At 50.0% G+C, this 13,787-nt stretch overlaps 1 protein-coding gene across 3 annotated transcripts in view; it reads left to right on the forward strand.

Moving 5' to 3' along the window:
* The first annotated feature begins 540 nt into the window (after nucleotides 1-540).
* Sin3b (transcriptional regulator, SIN3B (yeast)) overlaps nucleotides 541-13,787 on the forward strand; it is a 34,934-nt gene continuing 21,687 nt past the window's right edge. For 2 of the 3 annotated variants that reach the window (NM_009188.4, NM_001113248.2), the window contains exons 1-5: nucleotides 541-679; nucleotides 1,315-1,421; nucleotides 2,808-2,961; nucleotides 8,352-8,549; nucleotides 10,616-10,759. In NM_009188.4, coding sequence (NP_033214.2) covers nucleotides 581-679; nucleotides 1,315-1,421; nucleotides 2,808-2,961; nucleotides 8,352-8,549; nucleotides 10,616-10,759 — 702 coding nt within the window. In that variant the 5' untranslated portion in view covers nucleotides 541-580. Of the gene's footprint in view, nucleotides 680-712; nucleotides 890-1,314; nucleotides 1,422-2,807; nucleotides 2,962-8,351; nucleotides 8,550-10,615; nucleotides 10,760-13,787 lie in introns of those variants that run through there. The other variant, XM_006530789.2, reaches the window with a different exon arrangement.

Here is a 13,787-nt window from a genome sequence, read left to right on the forward strand (position 1 = left end):
GCTCCTGCCCAAAGACTTACTTATGATTATAAATAAGTAAACTGTAGCTGTCTTCAGATGCACCAGAAGAAGGCGTCAGATCTCATTACGAGTGGTTGTGAGCCACCATGTATTTGCTGGGATTTGAACTAAGGACCTTCGGAAGAGCAGTCGGTGCTCTTACCGTTGAGCGTTGAGCCATCTCTCCAGCCCCTAGAGATGCAGTCTTAACTATGTACCCCAGTTTAGGTTAGACCTCTCAGTGGTCTCCTCTCAGACTCCCCGGTACTGAGATCACAAGCGAGCCTGCACACTGAAATGTGAAGTTTATAGAATTAATGCGTTTTGAAATATTCTTCAACTTTGCTTTACTTTCTTTCCCTCCAACAAAACAAATCAAAAAACACTTTAGGCCTTCCAGGTGGCCACAGACCCCCAGGGCACATAAGTTGAGAAAGACCTCCCGCCCCGTCCAGCAAGGCCCTTATGTGGACACTCCCCTATTTGACGCCACGAGTCTCCACCCCCTAGGAGGCGGGGCCCGCGCAAGCGCGACCAGGGCTCAGGCGGAGGCGGGGCAGAAGCGGCTCTGACTTCCAACATGGCGCATGCAGGCAGCGGAGGCTCCGCGGGCCGGGGATTCGGTGGCTCCCGCTGGGGTCGTTCGGGCTCCGGAGGGCACGAGAAGCTGCCGGTGCACGTGAGTGATGTCCTTAGCCTCTTCCTGGGGACTCGGACCCCCGCGGGGATGGCGCCCCGCCGTGCGGCCCCGCCTTGGCCTCCTCTCTGCGCAGCCGGGCCCGGGGACCCCACACCCCTTCCGCGGAATCCTTCGGTCTTCGCGGCAGCCCCTCGGTTTCCCCCTAACAATTCATTTCCGCCGCTCCTCGGACTTCTCAGAGATACAGAGGTCTTTCTCGACATCTCTCAGTCATTCCTGCGATCCCTGTCATCCCCGGGACCCTTCGGTGCACCCCGAAAACCTTCGATCCTCCTAGTTGGCCCGTAGTTTCCCTTTTACGCCCCTCGGTCTTCCAAGGGATTTCGCGTCCTCCTCGAGACCCTTCGGTCGTCCCCGCCGGTCCTCGGTCCAACCCGGAACTCCTCGAGGCCCCTCGGGACTACCCGCAGGCTCTCGGGACTACCCGCAGGCTCTTGGTCCTACCCGCAGGCTCTCGGTCCTTCTAGTCGGACGTCGGCCCTCCCAGTAACACCGCAGTTATCCTCGCGGCCCTCTGCTGCCCCGTGCCACCCCTCTTCTATCCCTGGCCTTCCAGCCATCAGTCACTGCATCGCGCGACCCTGGCCCACCTCTGGCCTTCTTGTTCCCCACAGGTGGAGGACGCTCTCACCTACCTCGACCAGGTGAAGATCCGCTTTGGCAGTGACCCTGCCACCTACAACGGCTTCCTGGAGATCATGAAGGAGTTCAAAAGCCAGAGGTAATCTGCAGGGCCTTGTACACCCAGGAGCTGGGGGCTGAGCCCTCTAACCCCCAAACCAACTACACTGTGTCTCCTCAGCTGTTAATCATGCACAGGATTGGAGGGCCCTGGGAATCTCTTCTAAAACAGTCGCAAGATGAGGTGGTTCTGAGGAACTGATGGGATTCCTGGAAGGGGTGAAGGAATTGGGGAATCGAGGCCTGAACAGGGAGTGTTGGGTGTAGTCTTTATTTAAAATGTTGATTTGGGGGTGGGTAAGATGTCCCAGAGGGTAGCAGTGCCAGCCACCAAGCCTGACCACCCGAGTTTCAGCCCTAGAGAGATGAGAATTAACTCCTACAAGTTGTTGACCTGCCCTTGAGATCTGTGGTACATGCCCAAATACAGAAAATAAATGGGGTACAGATTTTGATTGTTTGGGGAAGCATTTTTTGTTAATACTGCAGGAAAATATTACTTATGATCTCTTAGCTCTTGTCCCTACGATGCTTTTCAATAGCACTTACTAATCTGGAACCAGTGTGGTATGAACAGGAACTGTTTTGTAGACACAGAGCAGTTAGGCGTATTGGGTTGTTTCTGAGTTAATGTCCGTGTCTTCTAGAATCTTCTGGGAGGTGTGGCTTGGTTTAGGTAAGGGACTCATCCTAGTGACAGGTGGGTGGAGCTAGAACCCAGGCTGTCAGTCAGACCGCTTCCCACAGATCTTGGTACTGACCTGCCTGTCTGCTCTCAGGAAGTGTAGACGGCCTGGGCTGGTTTCTTGTGGATATTCAGGGTACTGAAGCCAGAAGAAGACCCTCATGTCATTTCAACTTTACCAGTCCCCTAACTTGAAGGCTCTGGTGTTTAAACACTTCCTTTAGTAAAAAAATGAAAGTGTATCCTTACCTTTCCCTAATTCATAAAATATGAGGGAATTTCTCACATTGCTTGGAGAACTGTGTCCTGTTGAGTCTCAGCCCAGCACCTAACTCTTGAGACATCTTCAGAATTGGGCCCAGGAGCTCAAATGGCCTGGAAATATAGTTATGTAGTGTGTTATATACATCACACACACACACACACACAAAACTATCATGTATATAGTTATGTCTAGTTATAGTTCTTGCTAGACCTAGCCACAGGTGATTTTACATGGTGGGGCCCATTTGTTCAGTTGGGCATAGTGGTGCATACCTTTAATCTCAGGCAGAGGCAAGCATATGGAGGTCATCAGGGCTATACAGAGAAACCCTGTCTCTAAGGGAACAAACAAAACAACATGGTGGGGCCCATTTTCAGAGTCTTCGCCGTCAACTAAGCCTGGGCTGAGGTGATCTCGAGGGCATCTGGGGGAGTTCACTCTTAGGACTCTTGCCCACTTGTGTTTCTTTTTTCCAGCATCGACACTCCTGGTGTGATCAGGCGTGTGTCCCAGCTCTTCCATGAGCACCCTGACCTCATCGTGGGGTTTAATGCTTTCCTTCCGCTTGGATACCGTATAGACATTCCCAAGAACGGCAAGCTGAACATCCAGTCGCCGCTGAGCAGCCAGGTAGGCTTCGCTTGAGTGATGTGGACCTCGAGAGTCGCACCCACAGGGAGCACAGCTAGGCATTTGTGATGTTGCTGGAAGCCTTTGTACAACCTATTCTTTTTCTAGGTTCTCTAGTGCATGACCAGACAAACACAGAGACAGCCTTTTCGTCCCATCAAGTATAGTGGCTGGGGTGTGGTTCAGTGTGGAATAGTACACTTAGCACGGGCAAAGTCCTGGGTTTAGTCCCCAGCAGGTGGGGGTGGGCGTTTGGGAGGAGATTTCAGGATCATTGAATCACTAGTCACTGAGGTCTGGCCTCCAGGCTTTCCCAATAAGTCTACCAGGCCAAGTACGTATGCACTGCCATCTTATGGCTTCCATTGATCTCAGGCCACCAGTAAAGTCGAGATAGTTGAGCTATGTGCATGGGAATAAGTGTTTCTTTCACTGTGTCATAGGATTGTCAAATGCTCTTTTCTCAGCTCAGGTTGGGCTCTGCAGCCTGCTGTCTGTAGTTCTCCACGTTGCTACTCTCACCTTAGCTTAGACAGTCTGAACCTCATCCTCATTCCTTAGTCTTCCCAATGCTAGGATCACATGAGAGCTGCCACCACAGGCTTTCAGTGAGGTTGGAGAGGGACTCTGGAAGGGTAGTGTGGCCTCACAGGCCCTCCAAGTGGCTCCTGAATAAGTTCTGCCTGCTGTGCCCATCTGCATGCCTCATGAAGCCCAGCGCTGCCCAGTTTTCAGAGGGGACTCCTGGAAGCACATGCCACTGAGTTTTCACAGTCTTCCATTTTCCACCTGTACCTGGAACTCAGGAACTGTGACCACCAGGGCCTTAACAGAAGGAGCTTCTGGATTCTGTGTGATACAAGGCAGTGTGAGCTGTGTCAAGAGCAAAGAGCAGTTCCTGGGGCATGCATGATATAAGAACTCAGGATGCCACTCACTAGAAAGCTAAGTTGTGGGTAGTGGTAGCTGGTAGGAAGTGGAGTCTGAGTCATGGGGGCGGGCTGTTCCCTTCATAGGTGACTTAGATGACCAAGGGGCCCCTGTGCTTACAGAAAGGATGACCAAGATGGTCTTAGATCCATGAACAGGGCACCTGTGCCTGTCCTGAGTCACATTCCTTCAGGGTACTCTGGAGCCCCTTAATCTTGGTGACAGAGAATGAACTGCTCACCCGGGATTCTGACTCAGGTGTTTATTGCTTTCTAAGTCGGGATTCCAAACTTTACCACATGTCAGCATCCTGCTGATTTCCAGTCTTTCAGTCATTTTTCTATTTTGCTGTTTTCCTTATTTGAGACATGGTCTCTGTAGCCCAGCCTGGCTCTGGAACTAGACATTCTCCTGCTTTAGGTTCCAGAGCACTGGGGTGATAGGCACCTACTTTCTTAGCATCCTAGCTTCAGTTTTTGAAATGCAGTGCCCTTCCTCCCTTCCTCTCTCTCTTCCTCCCTCCCTCCCTTCCTCCCTTGACAGCCACATTTGAACACTGTTCCCTTATGTGCTGACAAAGGTGTTGAGGGAGTCTCCAGCTGTTGGGATGCCTGTAGCAGGGTTTCTGAGCCTTTCATTCATTCTTTCTTGAGAGGAATTCTGTCCTCTACCATGACACCTGTGCCCTTGCTGTAGCAGCTGAAAGCCAGGTAACAAGCACCAGGGCCCCAGTTGACAACACAGAGGGTCAAGCTGAGCTGGGTGCTTTGATTCAAGGTGTCATTTCAGCACTCAGGAGATGGTATGAGTTCAGAGCCAAGCGTGGCCTACAGAGTAAGACCCTATCTTACCTGCCTCCTGTGAAGGGAGGGGCCAGATAACCATGCCCAGCCACAAGCGGGAGGCTTGGAGCACATTCACCTGCTGTTGTTTCTCCCTCAGCAAGCATCCTGGGAGCTGTTTCCTCAGAATCCCCACTGGCACTCAGAGGTGGGAGAAATGTGACTTCCTTGTGTTGCTGCTGCTCTTCTGACCAAGCTCTTCAGGGGAAGCAGGACCTTTTCCTGGGTCACTGAGCTGTGTTTGGGGAGGAGTAGGAAACCAGCTGTCAGTGGAAAAGTGAGGATGGGACACCTAGCTCCTGGGGACAGAGTAGGTCCTTCTTGGTCTCGCATACTCACAGGAGGCTGACCCTTTACCACACTCTTTGGGGAGGCTTGGTCAGTTTTTGACAATGACAGGTAGTGTCTTGGGCCTGATGAATTCCAAACTACCACGTCCTTGGATGCTGGCCCTCTCTTTCATTTGGGGTTTGGTTGTAGGACTTCCAACGTTGATAGCAGGGACTTAGTGGGAGCTGGACCCAAGTAAGGAAGGACCTTGGAGGGATGGGGCCATTAGGAGGGTTGTCTGTAAAGTAGAGTAGGGCTGGCGGAAGCTGAGAGGCAGGCTTACAGGACACTGTATGGCCAGGAATCAGCTGATCCACAGACCCCTGAGAGTTTGCGAAGGACAGGACCCAGGAGGGGATCAGTGAAATAAGGTGTGCCAGTGGTTCAGGTTGGCCCTTCTGGTAGAGGCAGAGCCATGAGGCGCTGGCAGCTGGGGCTGGCTGTTTGCTCATTTAAGTTCCTGAATATCTAGGAGAGCTGCATGGTTCTGGGCAGATGTGAGGCTGAGTGTGAGTGTTAGCTATGTAAACAAGTCACCCTAAGTGGAGGCAGGGAAAAGGCTGGAGCTATTATAGAAAGTTCCAGCAGGGCTTATCTGCTATAGCTTGTAGGCTGTGTAGTGGTGGTTTTTATATTTTCCTAAGATTACAATAGGTTGTACAAGCATCAACGCTAATTCCAGAACATTCTATCACCCCAGGAACAGACACTGCCAAGCACTCATCTACTTCTTGTCTGTATATTCCCTCTTGTGGCCATTTCATTAGTCACTCACACCATAGTATGTGTCAGTGTTTCTTTTCTTGCCTAATAATGTTCCACTGGATAGACTATGTCTCATTGTCTGGGGATTTTGAGTAGTTTCTACCTTTTGTTGGCTTTTGTGAGTGGTGCTTCATTGAATGTTGGTGTGTGAGTCCTTTCCAATTTTTGGATCTGCTTGTAGGAATGTGATTGTTGGACCATAGGAAAATTCTCTGTTGGATTATTGGTTACTATGGCTGTTGCCATAGTAACTGTCTTTATCACCATCTAGTGCCTTCTGCAGAGGCTAGAGGGCTGGCTCTCTGTGTAAGGATGCTGGCTTATTCAGGGAACCAGAGAGATCATACAGTGCTGGGGCATGTCCCTGAATGGCTGGCGAGTCCCTAGGCTTGCCAAGGGCAAACACAGACCCTGTGACCTTGAATGAGCAGTCAGGTTCCTCAGTCTTAGCCCACATTTGTAGTCAGTGTCCATGTCCTCAGCTTTGGCTTTTAACACTTTGTGTGTCCACTGTTGTAGCTTAGTTCTGCCTCCTAGTTATGTGTTGAGGATTGGCCCCAGTTCCTGAGAAGACCACTAGTTGGCCTTTGATCCTTAAGTTCTATACCTGCAGATCTGGCACAGATCAGACATTTAAGGGAATGTACATGTGTGCTGAGCATACAGGGTAGCTTAGGGGACTGGTTGGGTGCTCTGTGTCTGAGCCCCACCCCACCCCGGTCTGCGCTTGTGTTGTATGTAATCGTTATTACCTAGTTCCCAAGGTGGAACTATTGACATTGTATTGGTGTGAAACTCCTGGAGATGGTGTATGCTGTGGGAAGCTGAGCACATCTGCATTTGCATTCTCTGGAGGAGGGCCCTGGAATACCAAGGGTCCCTTGGATACTAAGGGAAATATTTGGAAATAGGACCTTGACTGAGAAAACATGGACCAGATGAGGCCTATTGTATGGGCCCTAATTAAATATTGCTGACATTTTAAAATTTAATTAAAAAAATTTTTAATGTATATATATATATATATTTTTTTTTTTTTTTGGTTTGTTTGTTTGTTTGTTTTTGAGACAGGGTTTCTCTGTGTAGCCCTGGCTGTCCTGGAACTCACTCTGTAGACCAGGCTGGCCTCGAACTCAGAAATCCGCCTGCCTCTGCCTCCCAAGTGCTGTGATTTAAAGGCGTGGTGGCGCATGCCTGCCCTTGATGTATGTTTTTTTGAGACAAGGTTTCTTCTCTGTGTTGCCTTGGCTGTTCTAGAACTCACTCTGTAGATCAGGCTGCCTTGAATTCTGCTTCCCTAGTGCTAGGATTAGAGGTATGTACCACCACCCAGCTGCTGGCACTCTTTTAAGAAATTTTGAGGACATAGTACAAGCCTTCCCTTAGGAGCCTGAGCCCTTGCTGCTAGCACCTCACTCCATACTTTCCTCCAACCTCTTGAGGAAAATTACCTATTGTCTATGCAACCACTCAGTTGCCTTGTGTGAGCCTGTTGCCTAGAAGAGGGAGCTGCTAGGGAGAACAGGACAGTTGTTCAGAGTTACTAAAAGATGGTTCTGGAAGATCACGGTGAGCATGGATGTCATCTGACTAGAACCATGAGCTGAGGGATAGTGACAGTAGAGAAGTGTGGGATGGTTCCAATTGGGAAGTCCAGCTGCTGGTCCCTCCCTCAGGGCCCCATACCCTCCCTCAGGGCTCTGTTCCCTCCCTCATGACTCCATTCTCTCCCTCAGGGCTCCATTCCCTCCCACAGGGTCCCATTCCCTCCCTCAGGGCCCCATTCCCTCCCACAGGGCTCCATTTCCTCCCTCATGACTCCATTCCCTCCTCATGACTCCATTCCCTCCCTCAAGGCTCCATTCCCACTGGGTTCCCTCCAGCAGGGCTCCTGCAGAGCTGCTGGCTTGGGTTGAGCACTCTCACCTGGACTACATCCCCCAACCCCCTGCCAAGCAGGATTCCAAGGAGACCTGTTTGTGTCTACAGCTGGAGAAAAATGTGCACAGTATGCTCTGATGACTGATGCCCTCACTTAAGTTGTCTTGGGGCTTAGCCCTGAGCTAGCTGTGGCTAGATGCATATATACACAGTGATACTTCCTTGAAGGTAGAAGACCCTGTTTCCACCTTAGAACAGTCTTGCTAAGATACGGGATGTTACCCATAACCCTGCACAGAGCTCCGATAAGATTTAGCTTCCAGGATCTGTGACTTTCCCTCTGCATGCTAATCTTAGAGTGGAAAGGACTTGCTGGAGCAAACCTCTGACTGAGGCTTAGGTAGGAGGTTGGTCAGAGTTGAAGCCTCATAGAGATATCTAGTCTCAGGAATACAGGGGTAGGCTTTGTGAAACTGCAATTCTAGCCTCAGTGCTCGGAGATCTAGGGAGACTCCAGAGGGAAGAAGTACTTGACTCCCAGGGGTGCATAGGAGTTACAGAAACAATACTTTTCAGCAGACAATAACGGTGCATCATCTATCTCCTGGCCACCCCATGCCACTCACTGCGTCTATTCCACAGGACAACTCCCATAGCCATGGTGACTGTGGGGAGGACTTCAAGCAGATGTCCTACAAGGAGGACAGAGGCCAGGTGCCCCTGGAGTCTGACTCTGTGGAGTTCAACAATGCTATCAGCTATGTGAACAAGATCAAGACCCGCTTTCTGGACCACCCTGAGATCTACAGGTCCTTCCTGGAGATCCTACACACCTACCAGGTGAGGCCTAGCCCACGGCATTGTTTGGCATTAGGAGATGAGAGTGGAGTCCAGGTCCTCACAAACTAGCTACACTCTTATGCATACCACAACCCGGCCAGACTCTCTCCGTAGCTTTCCTTAGCCACATCGCACCCCCAGTGATCAGTATGGTTCTGGGGTTCAGGAGTAGGTTGAGGTAGAAAAAGGGTTCTGGTTGAGAGGTTTGTAGGCCAGCCACTGGTGCAGTAGCAGTGAGAAAGAATGCTGGGCACAGCCCCTGAGAGGTCCAGGGGTCAAAATACACAGCTCTGATTCTCATACAGGAAACTTTATGAACCACTCAACAGCTACTACTAACCCTAATAATGGTCCACATTTGACAGCACAGCTCTATTAATGTTAATGTGCTGGGGAAGCAGCTGTGTTATGTGGATGTGGAACCCTCAGGCAGTGACATTGTACCAGCATAGCAGTACCTTCAGGGAGGGCACAGATGTGGGATACTGGTATGGTTTTGTATTCTTGGGGGCAAATCAGCCAGCTGGGTGCAGTTTGCTACCAGACTGTGTCTGAGGCACGTCCTACCACAAGCAAACACCATAAGCTCCTTAGCCTTAGCCTTCTTGTGTGGCAACCCTGCTGAGGCTGCTGTGCTGGCTGGTAGTGGCTTAAGGAAGCTTGGTGGACATGCCCAGAGTGCAGGCCACAGCCAAGGTATATGCACTCTGCCAATTCCTATGGCAAGATCAGCTCAAGGATTTTGTACCTCTGTGCTAGAGTCTCAGCTTTGCCTATGTCCCTGGGCATGGAGAGTTGGCCACCCCTTTTTGTTTTGTTTGTTTTTTGTTTTCTTTCCTCCCTAAAAAACAAAACAAACAAAATCAAGGTTTCTCTGTGTAGCCCTGGCTGTCCTGGAACTCACTCTATAGACCAGGTTGGCCTTGAACTCAGAGATCTGCCTGCCTATGCCTCTTGAGTGCTGGGGTTAAAGGCATGTGCCACCATGAACCAGTCTTAAGTTGTGCTTTTTAAACAGTGGTTTGAAGCCAGATGTGGTGGCACATACCTTTATCCAGAATTCAGAATGCTAAGCCAGGAGGGTTGCTGTTAAGTCCAAGTGCATCTTGGACCACACAGTGAGCCTACGCTCTTCTGAGTCACCATGAGATCCTTAAAACCAACCAAGTCTGTTGGGGATGTTCTTTTGTAATAGACATGGATTCTCCACTGTGGGGCTGCTTTTAGTTCTGGCTCCTGTTTGGGAAAATAGGTGCTAGGGTTCTTCTTCCCCGTCCGTCCCTTAGTAGGCTCTACAAACACAGAGGCCTTTTCCTGGGAGCTGAGGGTGCCATTCACAGGGTTAGTGAGCATGTTTGAGGCCTCAGTTCATTCTCTAACACTATTCAGAAAACCAAAAATCAAACAACATAGCTTCCCTTCCTGAAGCAGGCAGTGAGCTACAGTGGCTGCTATCAAGTTGTGAGCATGTGGCTCCTCTTCTCTCTTGACCACGACATTGAGTGTAATGCAGCATATTTCTACCAAAGTCCTTTTGCTTTGTAAATTTTTGTTTTTTTTAAAGAACAGTGTCTCAGCCTAAAACTCAGCCTAGCCTACTGCTGGCTGTTCTCCTGCCAAAGTCTTCTGTAATGCTGAGGTCGCAAGGTGTGTTCTCTCATGCTGTTGCTAAAGTCCAGCTGGATTCTGCATCCCTGTCCCCAGCCTCTGGCCCTTTCTGTTGCCTTCAGCTCTAGGTTTGCCTGCCTCCCACACTTTGGCTCTCCCTAACCTCTGTCTAGTGACGCACCGGGAACCATTCTCTGCTCTTCACCTGTCCCCTGGTCCAGCAAGCATGGCTTCCCCTTTGGAAGGGCAGCGGATTTTTCTCCTATGTGGTGCGCTGCTCTTCCCATTGCTCTGAAACCCATCGTACCCTCCCCATACAGTATGGCAGGGCTCAGACCACTGAAAGCAGAACACATTCATAGTCTAGGCACAAGGCTGATGTCTGCACAACTGCCCATACCTGCCCGCCCATGCCTGACCTGGGCCCTGCTCACCCTTTTTTCTTTTTCCACTTGCAGAAGGAACAGCTGCACACTAAGGGCCGTCCATTCCGTGGCATGTCTGAGGAGGAGGTTTTCACAGAGGTGGCCAATCTTTTCCGTGGTCAGGAGGACCTGCTGTCAGAGTTCGGACAGTTCCTGCCTGAGGCAAAGCGGTCCCTGGTGAGTGCCAAGTGTCCAGGATCCTGCCCGAAAGATATGTACAGAGCTAGAGTCTGCTGAGCCTGTCTTACACACTGTGACTATGGTATTGTGGGAGTATGGATGTCTTTACACGGAGCCAGGGAAGCCAATTTGAGGACAGTGCTCCAGGCTTGTATAGGTGCCTGGGACCAGACTGCACTTGGCTCCCCACTTCCTCCCAATGGCCTGAGGCCTGCCAGAGGTGCCTTTTCTGTGTCTTCTTTTATATGCATATTAGTCTTTTTTGAAAAGTAGAGATGAAATTCATGAACCTTAAAGTACACCATAAAGTTCACCACTGTAAAGTACATAATTCTGGGCCAGGTGGTGGTAGTGGCCAACACTGGGAGGCAGAGCCAGCTAATTTCAGAGTTTGAGGACAGCCTGATTGACATAGCTAATTCCAGAGTACTCAGGACTACACAACCATGTCTTTAAAAAAAAAAAAAAAAGGTACCGTTCAATGCCATGAAATCTACTTAACAATTAAATTAGGACAACTGTCACTTTCAGTCCTTACAGGTTACGTTTCTAAAAAGAAACCTGGTCTCCATCAGCACTCACCCTGTCCATCCCCAGCCTCCGACCTGCTTCCTGTCTGGATTTGCCTGCTCTGGACACTTGTCACTAGGGTCTGTGTATTTAGCCTTTGCTAGTGTTCCCTTGTGTTTGTCAGTGGCTGAGTAGTAATGTTCCCAAGTGTGGTTTTTTCCATTTCACCCACTTGTGTTGTGGACATGGGGTGGTTTGCTTTGGGAATGAACAGACTGTGTACAAGTGATTGTTTGGACGCCTGCTCAGCTCTGGATCAGCCTCCATAGGCTCCCCAGATAACATGGTAGTTTCATTTAACTTTCTGAGGAACTTGTGCTTTCTGTAGCAGTGGCTCCATTTCCTGAGTCCTGCCAATACTTGACTTTCCATTCTATGTTCAGTTGTTTTGTCAGAGATGTTTGTCAGTTTTGACTGCATTTCCCTAGTGCTCATTGATTCTGTTGAGTGTCATGTTTGTGTACTGACTGGATTTTAAGATAGATTATTTATTACTATTTGTGTGTACATGTTTTGTCTGTATGAGTTTTGTGTACCATATACATGCAGATGCCTATGGAGACCAGAAGAGGGCGTCACACCCCTGGAGCTGGAGTTTACCAGTAGTTGTAAGCTGTCATGTGGGTCCTGGGACCTGATTCCAGGCCCTCTGCAAGAGCAGCCAGTGCTCCTAACCATTGAACCGCCTGTCTCTGCAGTCGAGTCCTGTCTCTACAGCCATGTCCTTGCTATGTTCCCATGAGCTCCTTAAAATGTGTGACCTGCAGATTCTCACCTCCATCTCCTGTCACCTTTTTCCTGTTTTGTTTGTGGTTTTGATGCACAAAATTTTTAGATTGTGATTAATTTTTTCTTCACATCACTCTTAGTGTTAAACTTTAGAAACTGTTGCTGAACAATTAGGTCATGAGATTTTCCTTATTTTCTTACAGTTTTAGCCGTTGAGCTGTGTTTTGTCTATGGGAATGATCCACTTGTCTAGCACAGCTGTTGAGCCTGCCATGCTGGTCTGGGTCTTGGCAGTATAGCACCTGTGTTGCTTGTGGTGCCTGTTGCCACCTGTCGGTCTGTGTGAATTCAGGCCTGCCATTGCCATTTCAGCCTTTGCAGTGAGTTGACGAGCAGGAAGCCAGCATCCTCCACTTCCTGCTTCTTTGTCAGACTGTGCAGCTTTCCAGACCTCTGATAATTGCACATGGTTTTTTCGTTTGTTTTCTCTCTGAGATTGGCTCTCACTGTAGCTCAGGCTTCCTTCAACATGTGATCTCCTGCTTGGGCTTCCTGAATGCTGGAATCATTGTTTTGCCAGGGCAAAAACACCGGACAAGACCAAAACCAGGCCAAGGTCAACAGCATGGCTCAGGGGGTACAGTGACAGGATCTGAGTGTGACCCCAAGACATATGAGTGAAAGGGCAAAACTTACTCTCCCAAGTTGTCCTCTGACTTCCAACCAGCTGTGGCTGTTGCACACACACACACACACACACACACACAAATCAATTCCCAGCACCCCTTGGAATTGATAGCCTGTGTCATCCTCCACTGCCCTTCCCTCGTCTACCCCTGATGGGGGTGAGAGGACGACAGTAGACTTTGAGGTCCAAGGGAGTTCTGGGGTGCAGGGGCTCCCTTGTTTTCCGCAGTGGTGGACCTGGTGCTCTGAGGGCTTGCAGGCAGCACACATATCTTTGAAGTCCTGCTTCTATCCTAGCCCACAGGAAAACCAGAAAAACAAAGCAGGTTGTCTGCTGGACCAGGGTGATAGTACAAACCTTTTTAGTTCCTGTACTCTAGAGGCAAAGGCAGGTGGATATCTGTTCATTCCAGGCTACCCAAGACTACATAATAAGACACTGTCTCAAAGTAGTAATTGTTAGGTCTCAAAGAAACTTGGGACAAATGGCTAACTGAGATGCCTATTAGCTGGCCACCAGTCTCAGCTGGTGAGTACTGACTGTTACAGAGTACTGGCTCCTCCCATCACTTGTCACTCTGCCCTGTCCCCTAAACCTCTTCCTCCCAGGGACTGGGATTCTACTTCCCTCCCTCAGCTTCTGATCCCAACATAAGGTAACCATTTTGGCCACCTGATCTCTTGGTCTTGTGGCTCCTGCCTGGCTCCACTCCTGGATCTTAATGGTGATGCCCTCCTCCCTCGTGGAGTTCAGCTTGGACCTTTCCGGTGCCTCTGGCTGTGCACGCTCATCTGTACAGTAAACCACCTGCTCAGCCCTTCCTGGGAGTGGCCATGTCCTTACCAGATGGGATGAAAAGAGACTGGCGTGGCCGCTGAGCATGGCCGTGAGGCACAGGGGCATGAAGGGAGAGTGGGGAGTAGAGTACCTGGGAACCCAGAGACCAAGAGGGCATTCACAGGGTGAGAAGTGCAGGAAGGAGCGGAACTCTGTCATGGGCAGTGTCAGCCTTGCTGAGAGACTGGTGGTTACATAGGT

This window comes from Mus musculus, chromosome 8 (assembly GCF_000001635.26).
Source record: "Mus musculus strain C57BL/6J chromosome 8, GRCm38.p6 C57BL/6J".
NCBI lineage: Eukaryota > Metazoa > Chordata > Mammalia > Rodentia > Muridae > Mus > Mus musculus.